Below are 13,874 nucleotides of genomic sequence, written 5' to 3'. Positions count from 1 at the left end.
TACTTATAGCTTGTTAAGCTTGCTTTACATACTCTTGTGTCATTTGTTCACAATGTTTCAGGCGATGAAGACGCCAGCAGATCAGCGCAAACGCAGGTTGCAAATGTGTTGATCGTCGCAACTCTAGTCTTCACTATAACCGCAGTCATCTTTGGGTTTATCTACAGACGAATATGTCATTTGTGAGATTTACACACACACACACACACACACACACACACACACACGTGTATATACGTATATACACAGTACACTGTATATTGTCTTTCCATTGCATATGGAGTTGCAAGGACAGCCTACAGACTGTCTACACATCAAGATTCATTGTTTTTTTTGTTTTTCAGAAGACAACCTCAACCCCCGAGCAGTCAACCAAACACGGTAATTTCACTTAAACATCTCCACATCTTTATTTATGTGATTCATTAAACATTATTTTAAAAAAAGCAAAAACAAATACATGTCTCTCTGCAGGAGCCAGAACACACTGAGCCGTACAGCACCTTCATCCAGACAGAGAACGGGCTTTATTATAACTGTCAGGGTGCACTACACTAATAACTCAAACATGTCTCCATACTGCGTCTGTTCTGAGTGAAGCGGGGCCTTTTGTCCACAAGGGGGAAGTCTTGTGCTTTGTATCATTCATATAATGTGGAAAACTGAGCATGTGTAAAGCATTACACTGTTAAAGTATACAAGTAAGCTCATCAGAACAAACTGTCTAACAAATAAACACTTAAAACTAAATTACTGGTCTTTTTGTATATTGCTTAATTATACTTTGAATATAATTCCAATTTAATTAAGTGCACTTAATTAAGGTTTGTTGCAGAACTGATTTTATCGTTGCATCATCTGCAAATGCAACAAATACTAATGTTCATTATGGGAAATATTTTTTATTTTTTTTAGTGAAACCTAAACATTTGCTTTAAATAACTCAATGTCGCTGATTTACAGTGTATGATTATTAAATTATATGATTATTAAATTTATGTATGTGTCTGGGAGTAACCATCTGTCATGTAAACCATTGCTTAGATGCATGAATTTGGTTCATAAATGGATGTTCATCTAAGATTATGGAACAATTACGTCTGAATTGGGATCAAGTGCAGTACACCTGATTAAGGAGGAAGACATTTTGCACCTTTAAATGAAAGGAAATCAAATCTCTAAACGTGTTTCATGAATCAAAGGTGGATGTTATGAACTTGTTTGTCTTTACACATCCACATGAAGAGAACGCTCCTTCAGTTTTAACCACGCACGTCTGTGTTGTTGTTATCTTTCTCTGGTGTTCCCCCGCAGGGATTCCTCTTTATTTACAGAGGAAGTACGGCGGTTTGAGAAAAGACAGATACAGTGGATGTTATTACGGGTTAAGAGAAGAGATTCTCTCAGCACCACTGAGGGAAGTGACTCAGCTGTCCTGATTGGAACAGCAAATTCAGCAAATGCATGCTACAAGGTTAACCACGTCCACCTGTCAGCCATGAGCGAATCTGTGCAAAAATGCCTTGTAGCTAAAAAATGAAGTGTGTTATGCATTTTCTCAGACACTTGACTTCTGCATCAAGGATTCAACAGGAAAAATACTTTCACTTTCTAAGTTACTATGCTTTAAAACATTATCTTTTATGGTTCAAGCTGCTTATAATCATCAAATAGATGATAACATTCAGTCAAATACAGAAATTGATGAAATATTGTTTATGATGGTTTGATTTGTTGCGCAAAATCAGTTCTTTGGTGTTCCCCAAGGTTCGATCCTTGGCCCCATTCTGTTTGCATCCCCTTGGAGACGTTATTACTGTCACTGCTATGCTGATTATATTCTGCTTTACGTTTGATTTACGCCTTAAAATGTAGTAGATTTTAAACAGCTGCTAAACGCTGTACAAACCGGACACCTTTACAGCCTTTACTCTTACTTTAATGTATTTCTATTTTTCTTTTAATGTCACTTAATTTCTTTTGTGAAGCACTTTAGAGGTTTATAGCGGTTGATGTTAGCCAGTGATGCAGACAGAAGTAAGTACGGCCCTCCAGTTATTGGTCGCTCTCCTGAGAGACTTGTTTAGACTCACACAAGACTTCATATTGAAACCATGCTATTGTCTTTGGTTAGTCCAGGAACGTGACTCATGACATGATTCTGATACCAGAGGTGATACGTAATGAGTAATGATTACGTAACCAGGCAAAAAGTACATATAAGGCAGGGTCATGCTTGGAGTATCTGCTCTCGGTCCGGGTGAAGGATGGAAGAACTTATTTCACTGTGTAAAATGCTTTTTCTTCCAAACACTACCAGCCTCTCAATGTGAAGTTGTTTTGCGTCTGCCTGTCAGGCCGTGACTTTCTGCTGCACAGAGATAAGTTTCACAATCAGAGAAGTGGAACTTGTAACCAAAATAACAACAGTCACAATCTAGATCACAGGGCTGGGGCTTTAATTTTGAACCGCGACCTGTTAGCTGGGCTTCGGCTTCTGCGTCACATGGTTTAAAATTACATAGGTGTCGAGTGTGTCAGGCAGTGCCGGTACTTTCCACGTGTAAATAATAGTTTGGAATGGATTTTTTTAAGTTTACAAAAAAAATTGGGGCTCCTCAATATCCAGGAAACCTTGCAATTGCTGCATTAAGTTATGTCGTCTATGTAATCCATCTGTAACACACCTATATTCATAATGCAGGCGCTCAAACCTGGAACTTTGCTGTTTTGTACTATGTTTATGACTTTACAGTTTTTTTATAGCGTGAATAAATGTAATGCTGAACATGAAAAAGGTTCATAGTTGAGGAGAGTTCGCTGGACGGTTCAAGACAAAAGAAGAAAATCAGTTTAAGTTGTTTATTTCCATCATCTTCGAACATGTTTTCCAAAGATGTGACTCCACTGAGACATTGTGTAACCTTTCCACAGAGCAGTCAGGTTCTTTCCAGGAGTACGACGTTGCTTCCAGTGAATTATTCAGTGACTTTCCCTCTGCGCTATTTTGTAAACAAGAACACACAAGACATTTATGAGGTTGTTTATTGCCATCAAACCTACAGATGCATCATGGGAGTTTGCATCCTGGGTTCGCACTTCCCCTGAGGCCTCATTCACCATGTGATCCCACTGTTGTTCTTTCCTGTTGTACCTCTAACCAGATACAGGACAGGACATCAGCGACAAAGGGACAGATTTCCTGAAGATAAATAACAGTTTCATGGTTTTAATATGACTGAATGATGGTCCTATGGGACGACACAGTGGTATGATGGTTAGCACTGTCACCTCACAGCGAGAGGGTTCCTGGTTCGTATCCTGGCTGGGGCCCTCCTGTGTGGAGCTTGTATGTTTTCTCCGTGTCTGCGTGGGTTCTCTCCGGGTTCTCCGGTTTCCTCCCACAGTCCAAAGACGTGCTAGTATTAGGTTAATGGTGGGTGAATGGTTGTGTGTCCTGTGATAGACTGGCGTCCTGTCCAGGGTGGACCCCGCCTCACGCCCGATGTCATCTGGGATGACCCCGCGACCCTGACAGGGACAAGAGGTTGAAGATGAATGATGGTCCTACATTGTAAAAAGAGAGATTAACATGTCTTGTATTATAAAGCAGGGTGAGAAAGAAATCGCCTTTAAACGAGCCGTCGGGACTTCTGTACAATGGTGATGTCACAAATATATATATGTTTAGGTAGAAATTGTTGTTATGAGAGAGCATTTCAGACAGAGGGTGAATACAAGTTTCAGACAGACATGAGAAATGTCTTTTTGAACATTAAAGCAAGCAAACGTGTTCTAGTACAAACCCAAAATACCTTAAAAAGACAATAATACTGGGCCTTTAAAGGGAGTAAGATTGCTATTTTAATTGTCAGTTGTCATGGTAACCCAAAGCCATGATGAAGCATCCTCATAGGCAGTGACATAAGAGTCCACTGTTTCCCGCAATCCCACTAAAATGCACTTGTTTTCACATTTGTAATAATGTCCGGAAAGTACTCTCAAGCCAATGTGATCAAACTGAGGATGGGCCAAATGGATGATTAGCAGTGGAAATGATAATACAGTAGAGCCATTACGGGATAATAAAACTTTCAAGAGCTGCCTGGGAAATGAATGTGAATGATTAATGCAGTGTTTTCTCCTATTCTTCTGAATCTGTGGCCTCTGGAAGAGCATGCAAGTGGGCTGCTGTCTTCCCATCACGGCGGACTTTCCCGAGCGACAAATATCAAGCATCACATGTTTGCAATCACACAGATGAGTGTGTGTGCAGTATGTGACGACATACATGCAACCTTTGGTGTGAAAACCTCAACACTCCAATGGCCACAGCCACTTCTGCTTCTGCTACGGGATTTTTTTTTGAGTCTCTTGAGATTCACTGGAGTTGCTGTGCCTTTGGACTGTAAGTAGACAATTTACTGGATTTACTGCATCATATTCAAACAAGTCATTTGATATGACCTCACCCTTTAATGACACTGTTATTTCTTGATTTATTCATAAAACAATTATCTGATAAAGAGGGGAACTTGGACATACAAAACTATCTTTTAAATTGATAGAATAGGTGTAATTACAATAAAAACAAATTTAAAAAAAACCTCTGGATGTGTGTTTTGTATCTCGTATGAGTGGGTTTCTTTGATAACCCGGGCCCCGTACATCTATGTGCTAAATAATGTGCAACAGTGCGTAGGTAAATAAAGCTGTACGCTCACCCGGTGCAGTACGCCCTGCACTTAAACGTCTGCGTGTGCAAAACCTGTGCAATAGGGCGATGTGCAATCTACATCAGCACTTTATACGTTTGTGCAGGAGGGTAAAGTGTAGCAGTTTAACACTTTAGCACTTAACTGGTATCTCCTCTTCCTCCTCCTCCTCCATTTCTAGTCTGTCATAAGCAGCATTGTTTGTGTTTATGGTACTCTGTTATCATTACATTTCTTATTTTATTGTTTGTCTTTTCTTATTGACTGATGGAGTTGTGACGTGTTTACCTTTGCTGATGATGTTTGCTTCATTAACATCATTCACAGATTATATTTACATACTTAGCTTTAAGGCTAATGACAGAAATCCCCCTCTCTCTCTCTCTCTCTCTCTCTCTCTATCAGTTTCATTTAAGGACCTTTAAAAGCTCGCTCAGAGACAAAACTGAAAGTGTTCTCTGTGCACCAGTAAATGATGATGTTGTGGATCCTGATTCTGACGGGTTTGCTCCTCAAAGGTAAGAGACAGGAGAGGGGGACCCCTTCTTTATCCTTACCTCCAGAGGGTTCAGCCTTATACTTTTGTAGTCAGACATGATCACGTTGCCTGTTGGATCAGTATTTATGCTCTGTTTTTTATACACAGTCACAGCACATTATAATAAATAGATATTTTAATTAAAGTCTGCATTTCTACTCACAAGCAGCTGTTTTTTATTTCAGCCTCCACGTCGCAAATCACCGGTTATGGAAACAGAACAGCTGAGTACAACGGGGACGCGCACTACAGCTGTGCAGTAGCCGACCCAACAGGTGCAGTGCTCTTTTTTTATACTTAAAGTGAAGTGAAAGCTCTAATACCACAATGTAAAACTACTTTGTCCTCTGTACTCTGCTTACTTAAGTGAGTATCATCAGGAATACAGAGGCTGTTATATCCTTAGATAATTAGTACAAGATTTAACTGCTGTAGTTGAGGTAGAGCTCATTTTAAATAATGAATTCATTATTACTTTCATCTTGTATTCAGCTGGGGATTATTCTTCAATTAATCGATTGTATTGTTAAATTTGAATATATATATATATATATATATTTATATTACTGCTTTGATGTGTCTGTGTGTAATGCTGCTGTTACACTGCAATTTCCCAGCTTGGGATCAATAAAGTATTTATATTATGTTTTATATGAATTGAAATAATTAAAACAATTCAGAGTAAAAGCAGCAAATCCTCACATTTGAAAAGCTGGAACCAGGAAATGTTTTTGCATTTTCAGCACCAGTTAACTAATCAGTTAATCGCCTAACCCTTAGATGTACTTGGCAGCTGTATTAATAAGAAAGCATCACATTTGATGTGTTTTGTATGCAATAATCCTAATGTTTGAAGTAAATAAAGCTGTCATGTAACAGTGCAGTGTCATGACAACCAAATATCCAAGTCTGTACGTCAGCACTTGGGTAAATAACTGGAGGGTTACCAACAGGAGTGCTGCAGGTCACCTGGCAGAGGCTTTTCAAAGAGGAGTCCCTGGAGAACTTGGCAACTTACAGCAAGCGCTTCGGACAGCAGGTGAACGAGCCGTACAGGGGGAAAGTGATCTTCACAGAGGCGTCCCTCGTCTCCACGTCCATCACTGTAAAGAACGTGACGTGGGGCGATGAAAGCTGCTACATTTGCTCCTTCAACGTGTATCCTGAAGGGTCCACGAGAAGGCAGACTTGCCTCACGGTGCAAGGTAAATGTAAATTTTGATATGACGCTTATTCTGTCAGGTTATGAGGAAGGCTTCAGCCCTCAAAATGACCACTTTTCATTCTCTCTGAAGGGATATCCCAGTTTAAAACAGAAGTGCAGACTCCCAGCAGTGAGCAAGAGGAAGAGGACTTGGAGGTTGTGTTCAGCTGCTTAGCCACGGGTAAACCAGCTCCAACCATTCAATGGGACTTCTCGGATGGTGCCACCGCCTCAGACCAACCACGGACTGTTACAGTAACAAACAGCGACCGCACCTTTACCAGCAGCAGCAACATCACTCTGCAAGTACCTCCAGAGTGGAAGGGACATGTGTATTGTCTGCTGAACAGTGGCGTGACGGGTCAAAGGCGGGAAAGGATACATTTTTCTTTACCTGCCGGAAAGGAGGAGAAAGAGGAAGGTATGCATGTCATTACTTTGTATTGGCCTTTGTGTGTGTGTGTGTGTGTGTGTGTGTGTGTGTGTGTGTGTGTGTGTGTGTGTGTGTGTGTGTGTGTGTGTGTGTGTGTGTGTGTGTGTGTGTGTGTGTGTGTGTGTGTGTGTGTGTGTGTGTGTGTGTGTGTGTGTGTGTGTGTGTGTGTTTACTTGGAAGTCAATCTTGTTGTAGTATCAGCTTCCTGGAAAATCCCCAGTTTGCTAAATTAGCCTGACTGACTGGAAGGGATGTCACACATCCACCACACCCTTCAGAATAAAACAAGTAGTACATGTGATAAGTGTGCCTGTACGCACCCATTAGTCATTTGATTGCATTTCAATTTGTAATCAAACTTTGAAGTATACCATTATTCTGAGCTGCCTGGTTGTGTGCCAGCGGGTGCCAGCGCTAATTAAGCCTGGACCTCCCGACAAGACTGTCTTCAAGAGGCTGTTGCAAGAAAGACTGTTGTGACCTTATATGATAATCACAGCCAGTGGCGTGCACAGACTTTATGAAGGGCTGGGGAGAAAAGAAAAAAAAGGCACATATAATGTGACTTTGCCACTAAAGAGGGCACTTTAGCACATCTTTAAGCTCCTAGGGGGCACTTTAACACGGGTTTTGGCTTCTAGAGGGCACTTTAGCACACGTTTTGGCTTCTAGAGGGCACTTTAGCACACATTTTGGCTCCTTGAGGATGGTTTAACATGCGTTTTGGCTCCTAGAGGGCACTTTAGCACATGTTTTGGCTCCTTGAGGATGCTTTAACATGCGTTTTGGCTCCTAGAGAGCACTTTAGCACCTGTTTTGGCTCCTTGAGGATGCTTTAACATGTGGTTTGGCTCCTAGAGGGCACTTTAGCACCTGTTTTGGCTTCTTGAGGATGCTTTAACATGCGTTTTGGCTCCTAGAGGGCACTTTAACACGGGGTTTGGCTCCTTGAGGATGCTTTAACATGTGTTTTGGCTCCTAGAGGGCACTTTAACACGTATTTTGGCTTCCATGAGGGCACTTTAGCCAGCATTTTTCACCAATTGGGCCACGGGGGCTCTCCTGGGTTTCTGAGCGATTTTGAATATCAAATGTTTTTGACACCAGATCAAAGCATGTTAAGGTGGAGCTGCTTACACTTTGCGCTGTGACTGTAAACAGAATCAGCTGTGCAGTGACTCATCAACTTAGTTTTACTTTCACTTCCTTCTAGCTTTCACAATGAAAAACAACTGTGACAGTACAGTGAGTGTGTCATTCGAGCTCAAGTGACAAATCAGGGAAGTTCATTCTCAGAATTTAAGAGTGAGAATATTACCCTGAAAATTTCCCACCTTCCTCTTCCTGGAGGGAAATGTCACTGACCTCTTTCCAGTACAGACTAACGCTGCTGCTTCTGTCTCCAGGGAAAGGACTGTCGTCATCGGGGATCGCACTGGTCGTCTTTGCTGTGATGTTTATTTCATTCATCATCGGTGCCGCTGCAATTAAGCGAAAGAGGTGAGGTACTTGTCTCCATGTATTCATAAATGTACATGTTGTATAATAATTATAATAATGTTTAATCAACTTGTCTCTCCTTCTGGCAGGTTTAAGGGGACCAGAAGAGCTGTAGATGTTTGATCTTAGACTGTCACTGTGGACATTTGAGCATTATACACATCTGCGTTAAACTGTAGAGGTGAAACAGTGAGTTAAGCTGCTATCTGAGATCTATTTTACACAGATAGCTTTCAAAACTGTATTAAAAAACATTGTATTTTGAATTTCAATACTCAGAGCTTTAACTTTGTTTAGGGAGCAGCAAGCAAAGCTCCTTTTCTGACTTTGTAGAATGTAAAAATGCAGCAAAAGTGACCGGTAAAGACTTTGTGAGTAGGCAAATAGTTTATATTTTATCTTAATTAACTGTAGAACTTCTCAGCAGTGACCAACCCTCCTATTTACAGTGACAGTGACTGCAACACAGTGCAATATAAGATAACATTCAGATTATCATAGAAACATAGAAAATAGTTTTGGTGAAAACAAGGAAATGTTTCATGGAGCAATAGCGCCATCTTGTGTTCTTCGTGAGGAAAAAGAGAGAAGAAGAAGAAGAAGAAGATCACGTGAACCCGAGTGAGTCTCACCAAGGAATATCGATTTTGCACAATAACTTTAAACCATTTATTTGATCGAGTGATATATACAGTAGTATTAGTCCAAAATCAACATATTTATATCCAACTGTATGTATATGTATCCATAAATGTTTCAATTATACATAATATATGACATCATAGACATAATATATAAGTGTGTTGGTGTTTTTCACGCGTTTTGCACATTAATGTTTGATGTTTCTTGTGTTATTTATTGCTTAATAGGCCTCACATGAACTGTTGTATGTAATGGTTGTAAGTGTAAATGGATAAGTATTGTTTTGCATCCGTCCATTAGGCTAACCCTGGATTATTATGTCTAATGATCTAATCTCTGAGTTGATGTGCTTTCGTTAGTGTATTCTCTGACTCTCTATTTATTTTTGTTCCGATGATTAAAACCTGATGAATGTGTTTTTTACTGGCCCTGGATTCTGCTTGAAATGTTGGGGATCACTTTTTACGAATTCAATTCATATGTAGAAGTAGAAGAATAAGTCAGATATTAGAGTATAGGCCTACCACGTGTCTAAATACTCAGCTACAAGTAAAAATCCTGCATTAAAAATCTGAATTCTCACTTTGCAGAGTGGACAAATTCAGAAAAACTGGATTGTAACAAAAAAACTTTGATGCATAAAAGGTTGAATATGGAGAATGAACAGAACACCGCCATCTAGTGTCTAAAGATCGTCATTGCAACAACAAAAACAATTAAAAGCACTTGGGTTGCCAGGTTGGTCAGACCCGGCCCAGTATCCTACAGGAGACCGGAGTCTGCTTGAGCCTGTTTGAACCCGTCCTCTCAGCAAATCACACCATAAAAACAAGTATTAGAGGAGTTTGACTGTTAGTTAGCATTAGCGTTAGCCGTTACAGCTAAATGAACATGAAGCCAAAGTAGCCATTTGGGCGTGTGTTTTAATGCTGTTGAACTCCTTTCTCTCAGTCCATGAAGTGAATGCTCGGCCTGTATTGACTCTGGTTTTTACCCGTCCCTGCTCACTCAGCTGCTGGGACAAATAAGCAGCTGCAGGATCGGCAAACTCCATTTCACCCAGTGCCAGCCCACAGTAGCTGCACCCAACAACAGACAACCCTGGCAACCTGCAACGCCCAACGCTATTGGCTGCTACCATGGAAACAGAACGTGACAGAAAGTCATTGACAAACCTGTCAAAAAAAATTTAATATTTATTCAGACTAAATATATTTTGCATGGGAAAACAACACTTTCATTCTGTACTCCCTGCTGTACCTTTTTTAAATATAGCTTTGAATGAGGATTCTACATATTCACCCTTTAATGTTGCAGCTGCTAAAGGTGGGGGTGAACTAATTACGTCATAAACTGCCGGATGAGTCCACTACAGTAGCTCTAGGCTGCTGCAGTACTTGAATAAACCCTCTAAATGAATTTTCATATCAAAACAAATCAAAACCGAAAGTGGTTTAAAAACGGCCGTTGGATCAATCAACGTACCAATAGTGAAATAGGGGACAGTCAGACTCGTGCGCTGTCAATTCAGTATTTTTTACAGTGAATGTAATCGTTAATAAAGTCACCAGTGTATTTGAAATTAAAGTGGATTAATATATAAATATATGTATAGGCGTATATGTGCTCTAGGGATCAGCTTTTACATCGTATTTCTTATATCGACCCCCGTATTCGCAGATAATGGTCTGTCCCACCTGTACACTTCGGTAATTTGAATTTCTCGGCGCTCAAACAGTCAAACAGGTCAAAGTCATACAGGTGTGTATAGTTATAGTGGTGTTTAAAAGGTAGCAGCAATATGGTTAACGGCATGTTTATGCGTGTCCTTTTTGTGTCGGGGCTCTTTCAACCAGGTACATATTCATTGAATGCTGTAATAGTATTGTTTATAGTTATTTAGATGGATGCATGTAGGGTGTTTTATTTACTGGGAAATCTTATGTTGCAAACAGCACTGAAGGGAATTACACTTTTGCATAACAAGGGTGCTAAAAAATATATAATATTTAACAATATGCAGAAGTGTTTTATGAAGTATTTTGATTTTAATAGATATATTTGCTCGATCCATGTTGTTTTTTTCTGTTAATAAGCTTTGAAATCACTTAAAACACATTTTAAACTGTTAATAGTTGCAATAAAATCACGTTCTAAGCAATTGTAACCCTATAATATCCTGTTATTTTAGGCATTTTATTCTATATTTAACATGTTTGACCATGCACACCTTTTTTCTTGCCTCCGATACAATAATCCACACAACTACGTTCACTTGTACTAGTATTTATAAGTGACTGTGTACGAATAAAATTAAATAAACTGGACTGAAAATGAATGTCCCGTTTTACAGAGGAGTGTTTTTGGTGATTTTGAAGGTCTAAACCACAAAAACAGAAATATTGGTGTGTTTAAACGTGTCACAACACACATGCTCAGTCTCTTTATTAACGTGCTTTATGTCATTTCCTGTCCTCCGTGCAGGTCTCACAGCTCTGATAGACACGACTCGCACCGTGTTTGCAGCCGCAGGAGACGAAGCATGCTTAAAGTGTCAGCTGCTGCAATCCAAGGACGTCCTGCAGGTCACGTGGCAGAAAATCTCACCCGAGGGGGACAAGAACCTCGCTTCCTACAGCAGATACTTTGGTGAGCGAGTGAACGCTGGTTTTGAGAGGAAAGTGGCGTTTGCAGACGCCGGGCTGCAGAACTGCTCCATATCTATCAGGGAGGTGACGGAGGAGGATGAAGGATGCTATCGTTGTTTGTTTAACACCTACCCTGATGGTGCTCTCACTGCTACAACCTGCCTCCTCCTCTACGGTGAGAGCTTTACTGTGTTGGTAAAGACACCTACGTAGTCCTCTCTGTCATGAGTGCTCGCCACTTACAGCGTTTCTTTCCTCCGCAGAGCTGCATGAACCCGTTCTACGTGTTGAAGTAAACTCTCCTGAAGAGGCAGCTGTGTCCTGCTCCGCCACAGGTCGACCCACTCCCACGGTCACACTGACTGCCCCTCACTACAACTCTTCCAGCGTCGCCAACGCCAACGGCACAGTCACTGTCACCGTCACAGCCGTGCTGCCTCGTCTTCAAGACGAGAGCACAGTTGGATGCTCAGCGCGGGTGCTCTCTGGTCCTCAGGTGGAGAGAAGAGCGACCATTCCTGAGGTCAAACAGTGGTCTGCTGATGGTGAGAGACACTTCACACACATACGGATTTGAAGATGATGAATACTTGATCGCTCACGTCTTTTCTTTTCAGGTTTTTATCGGAAAACCAGATCCAATAACAGAAATCACAGTGAGTTAACCTTTAGGTGGGGTCGAGTCGCTGTTAGCTTTTGATCTGTAGTTGCTTTGGTGTCACTCGTTTCCCTTTTTTTACACAGATTTCATTGTGTTGCCCTTGATTTGTGCCTGTGCTTGTCTTGTTCCTGCAATCCTCACGTGGTTTATAAGAAAGCACCTGAACAGGTAATTTAAACGTTTAACTCAACACCTGTTTTGTTGTTTCAGACTTAAAGTAAAATTCTGGCGTAAAATCATCCCAGGGTCCTTTAAGGCAAATACACCCATCAACTAGGGCACAGACAGAGACAGTTTTTTCTGTGTAACAACTATTAACAGAGAAATCCTGGTAAGTCGCTAACAGCTGGACGTGGCTAATACTGATTAGCTCGGGGCAGCACAGTGAAGGCATTCAAACGTCTTTTTTAACCACTAATGCTGCTGAAAATAACAGCAAACCTCTGCAGCAGCATGAGAAGAGTCCCTACACAGAAAACAAAGCACCAACAACATAGTGAGTGAACCCAGAGTTTATTAAAAGAGTGTTTTAAAGACTTACCTTCTGGCCCCTGTACCAGCTCTTCTCATAGTAAAGTCCATTCAAGTGGATCCAATCCCAAAGGAAGGAGCCCATTGGTGCTTTGTTTTGTGTGTAGGGACTCTTCTCATGCTGCTGCAGAGGTTTGCTGTTATTTTGAGCAACATTAATGGTTAAAAAAGACGTTTAATGCCTTCACCGTGCTGCCCCGAGCTAATCACTGTTAGCCACGCCCGGCTGTTAGCGTTCTCTGGGATTTCTCGTTAATAGTTGTTTCACGAGAAAGAACTGGACGGCATATTTGATGTATGTAAGTGCTGAAAAAGACCCTGGGATGATGTTACGTTGGAATTTCTCCTTAATGTGGTAATGACTGATCGAGATCTTTTCAGACACAACACATCGTCTCACGAGGACACAGAGAAGAACAAGACACCACAAAAAACAAACAAAAACACTGATGCGTAAGTCAGTTCATTCATTCTTCCTCCATACTTGCGTCTGTAGCGCTCTCTAATGTGTTATTTATTCATGAAGCCAGTCGTGATGTTGTTTACTCTGCACGGATCATTGTGTATCCACAGTCAGCATCACTGCTCAGAGACATTTAGAAATGGACTGATGCCTTTTTATTCTCTTTATCTGAAGTCCCCGAACACCTTTATTGGGAGGGAGTGGATTGAACGTGCTTCGAGAACGGCCGTCTACTGGGAAAAAAGAATCCGGACGTCCAGAAGAATCATCTCCAATATTGACGTGTCCGCGACAGCTTGATTTCACCAAATAGCATCGCTGTGACACAGAGAGACCCTCAGGGCTGTCGTGGCTAAATGAAGACAGACGGACTTGAACAAAACTGCCTAAAAAGCCTGAAATCTAAACCTTTTCATTAAGACACAGGGAACGTGTGTGTGTGTGTGTGTACCGGCTGATGGATCATGATTCATGTAAACACTAGTTTCTTTTTCTATTATAACATTTTACTGTAATATTGTTTATATACTGCTGCTTCT

General features: G+C 40.9%; 2 protein-coding genes across 2 annotated transcripts; both read left to right on the top strand.

Moving 5' to 3' along the window:
* Positions 1–5,190: 5,190 nt before the first annotated feature.
* Positions 5,191–9,005, top strand: LOC310964735 (OX-2 membrane glycoprotein-like; the record flags this gene model as incomplete). The annotated part of the gene is made up of 6 exons (XM_083937991.1): positions 5,191–5,233; positions 5,439–5,528; positions 6,207–6,458; positions 6,549–6,878; positions 8,297–8,390; positions 8,480–9,005. The coding sequence occupies 6 exons, from the start codon at positions 5,191–5,193 to the stop codon at positions 8,511–8,513; spliced, it is 843 nt and encodes a 280-aa protein (XP_083794117.1). The 3' UTR covers positions 8,514–9,005.
* Positions 9,006–10,833: 1,828 nt separating this feature from the next.
* On the top strand, positions 10,834–13,483 carry LOC310964734 (OX-2 membrane glycoprotein-like; the record flags this gene model as incomplete). The annotated part of the gene is made up of 5 exons (XM_083937990.1): positions 10,834–10,888; positions 11,517–11,855; positions 11,944–12,225; positions 12,298–12,336; positions 13,446–13,483. 5 exons carry the CDS (start codon positions 10,834–10,836, stop codon positions 13,481–13,483), a joined length of 753 nt encoding a protein of 250 aa, XP_083794116.1.
* Positions 13,484–13,874: the final 391 nt, after the last annotated feature.

Source organism: Echiichthys vipera (assembly GCF_963691815.1).
Source record: "Echiichthys vipera genome assembly, chromosome: 23".
NCBI classification, from domain to species: Eukaryota; Metazoa; Chordata; class Actinopteri; order Perciformes; family Trachinidae; genus Echiichthys; species Echiichthys vipera.
This window is presented reverse-complemented; position numbering and strand designations above follow the sequence as displayed.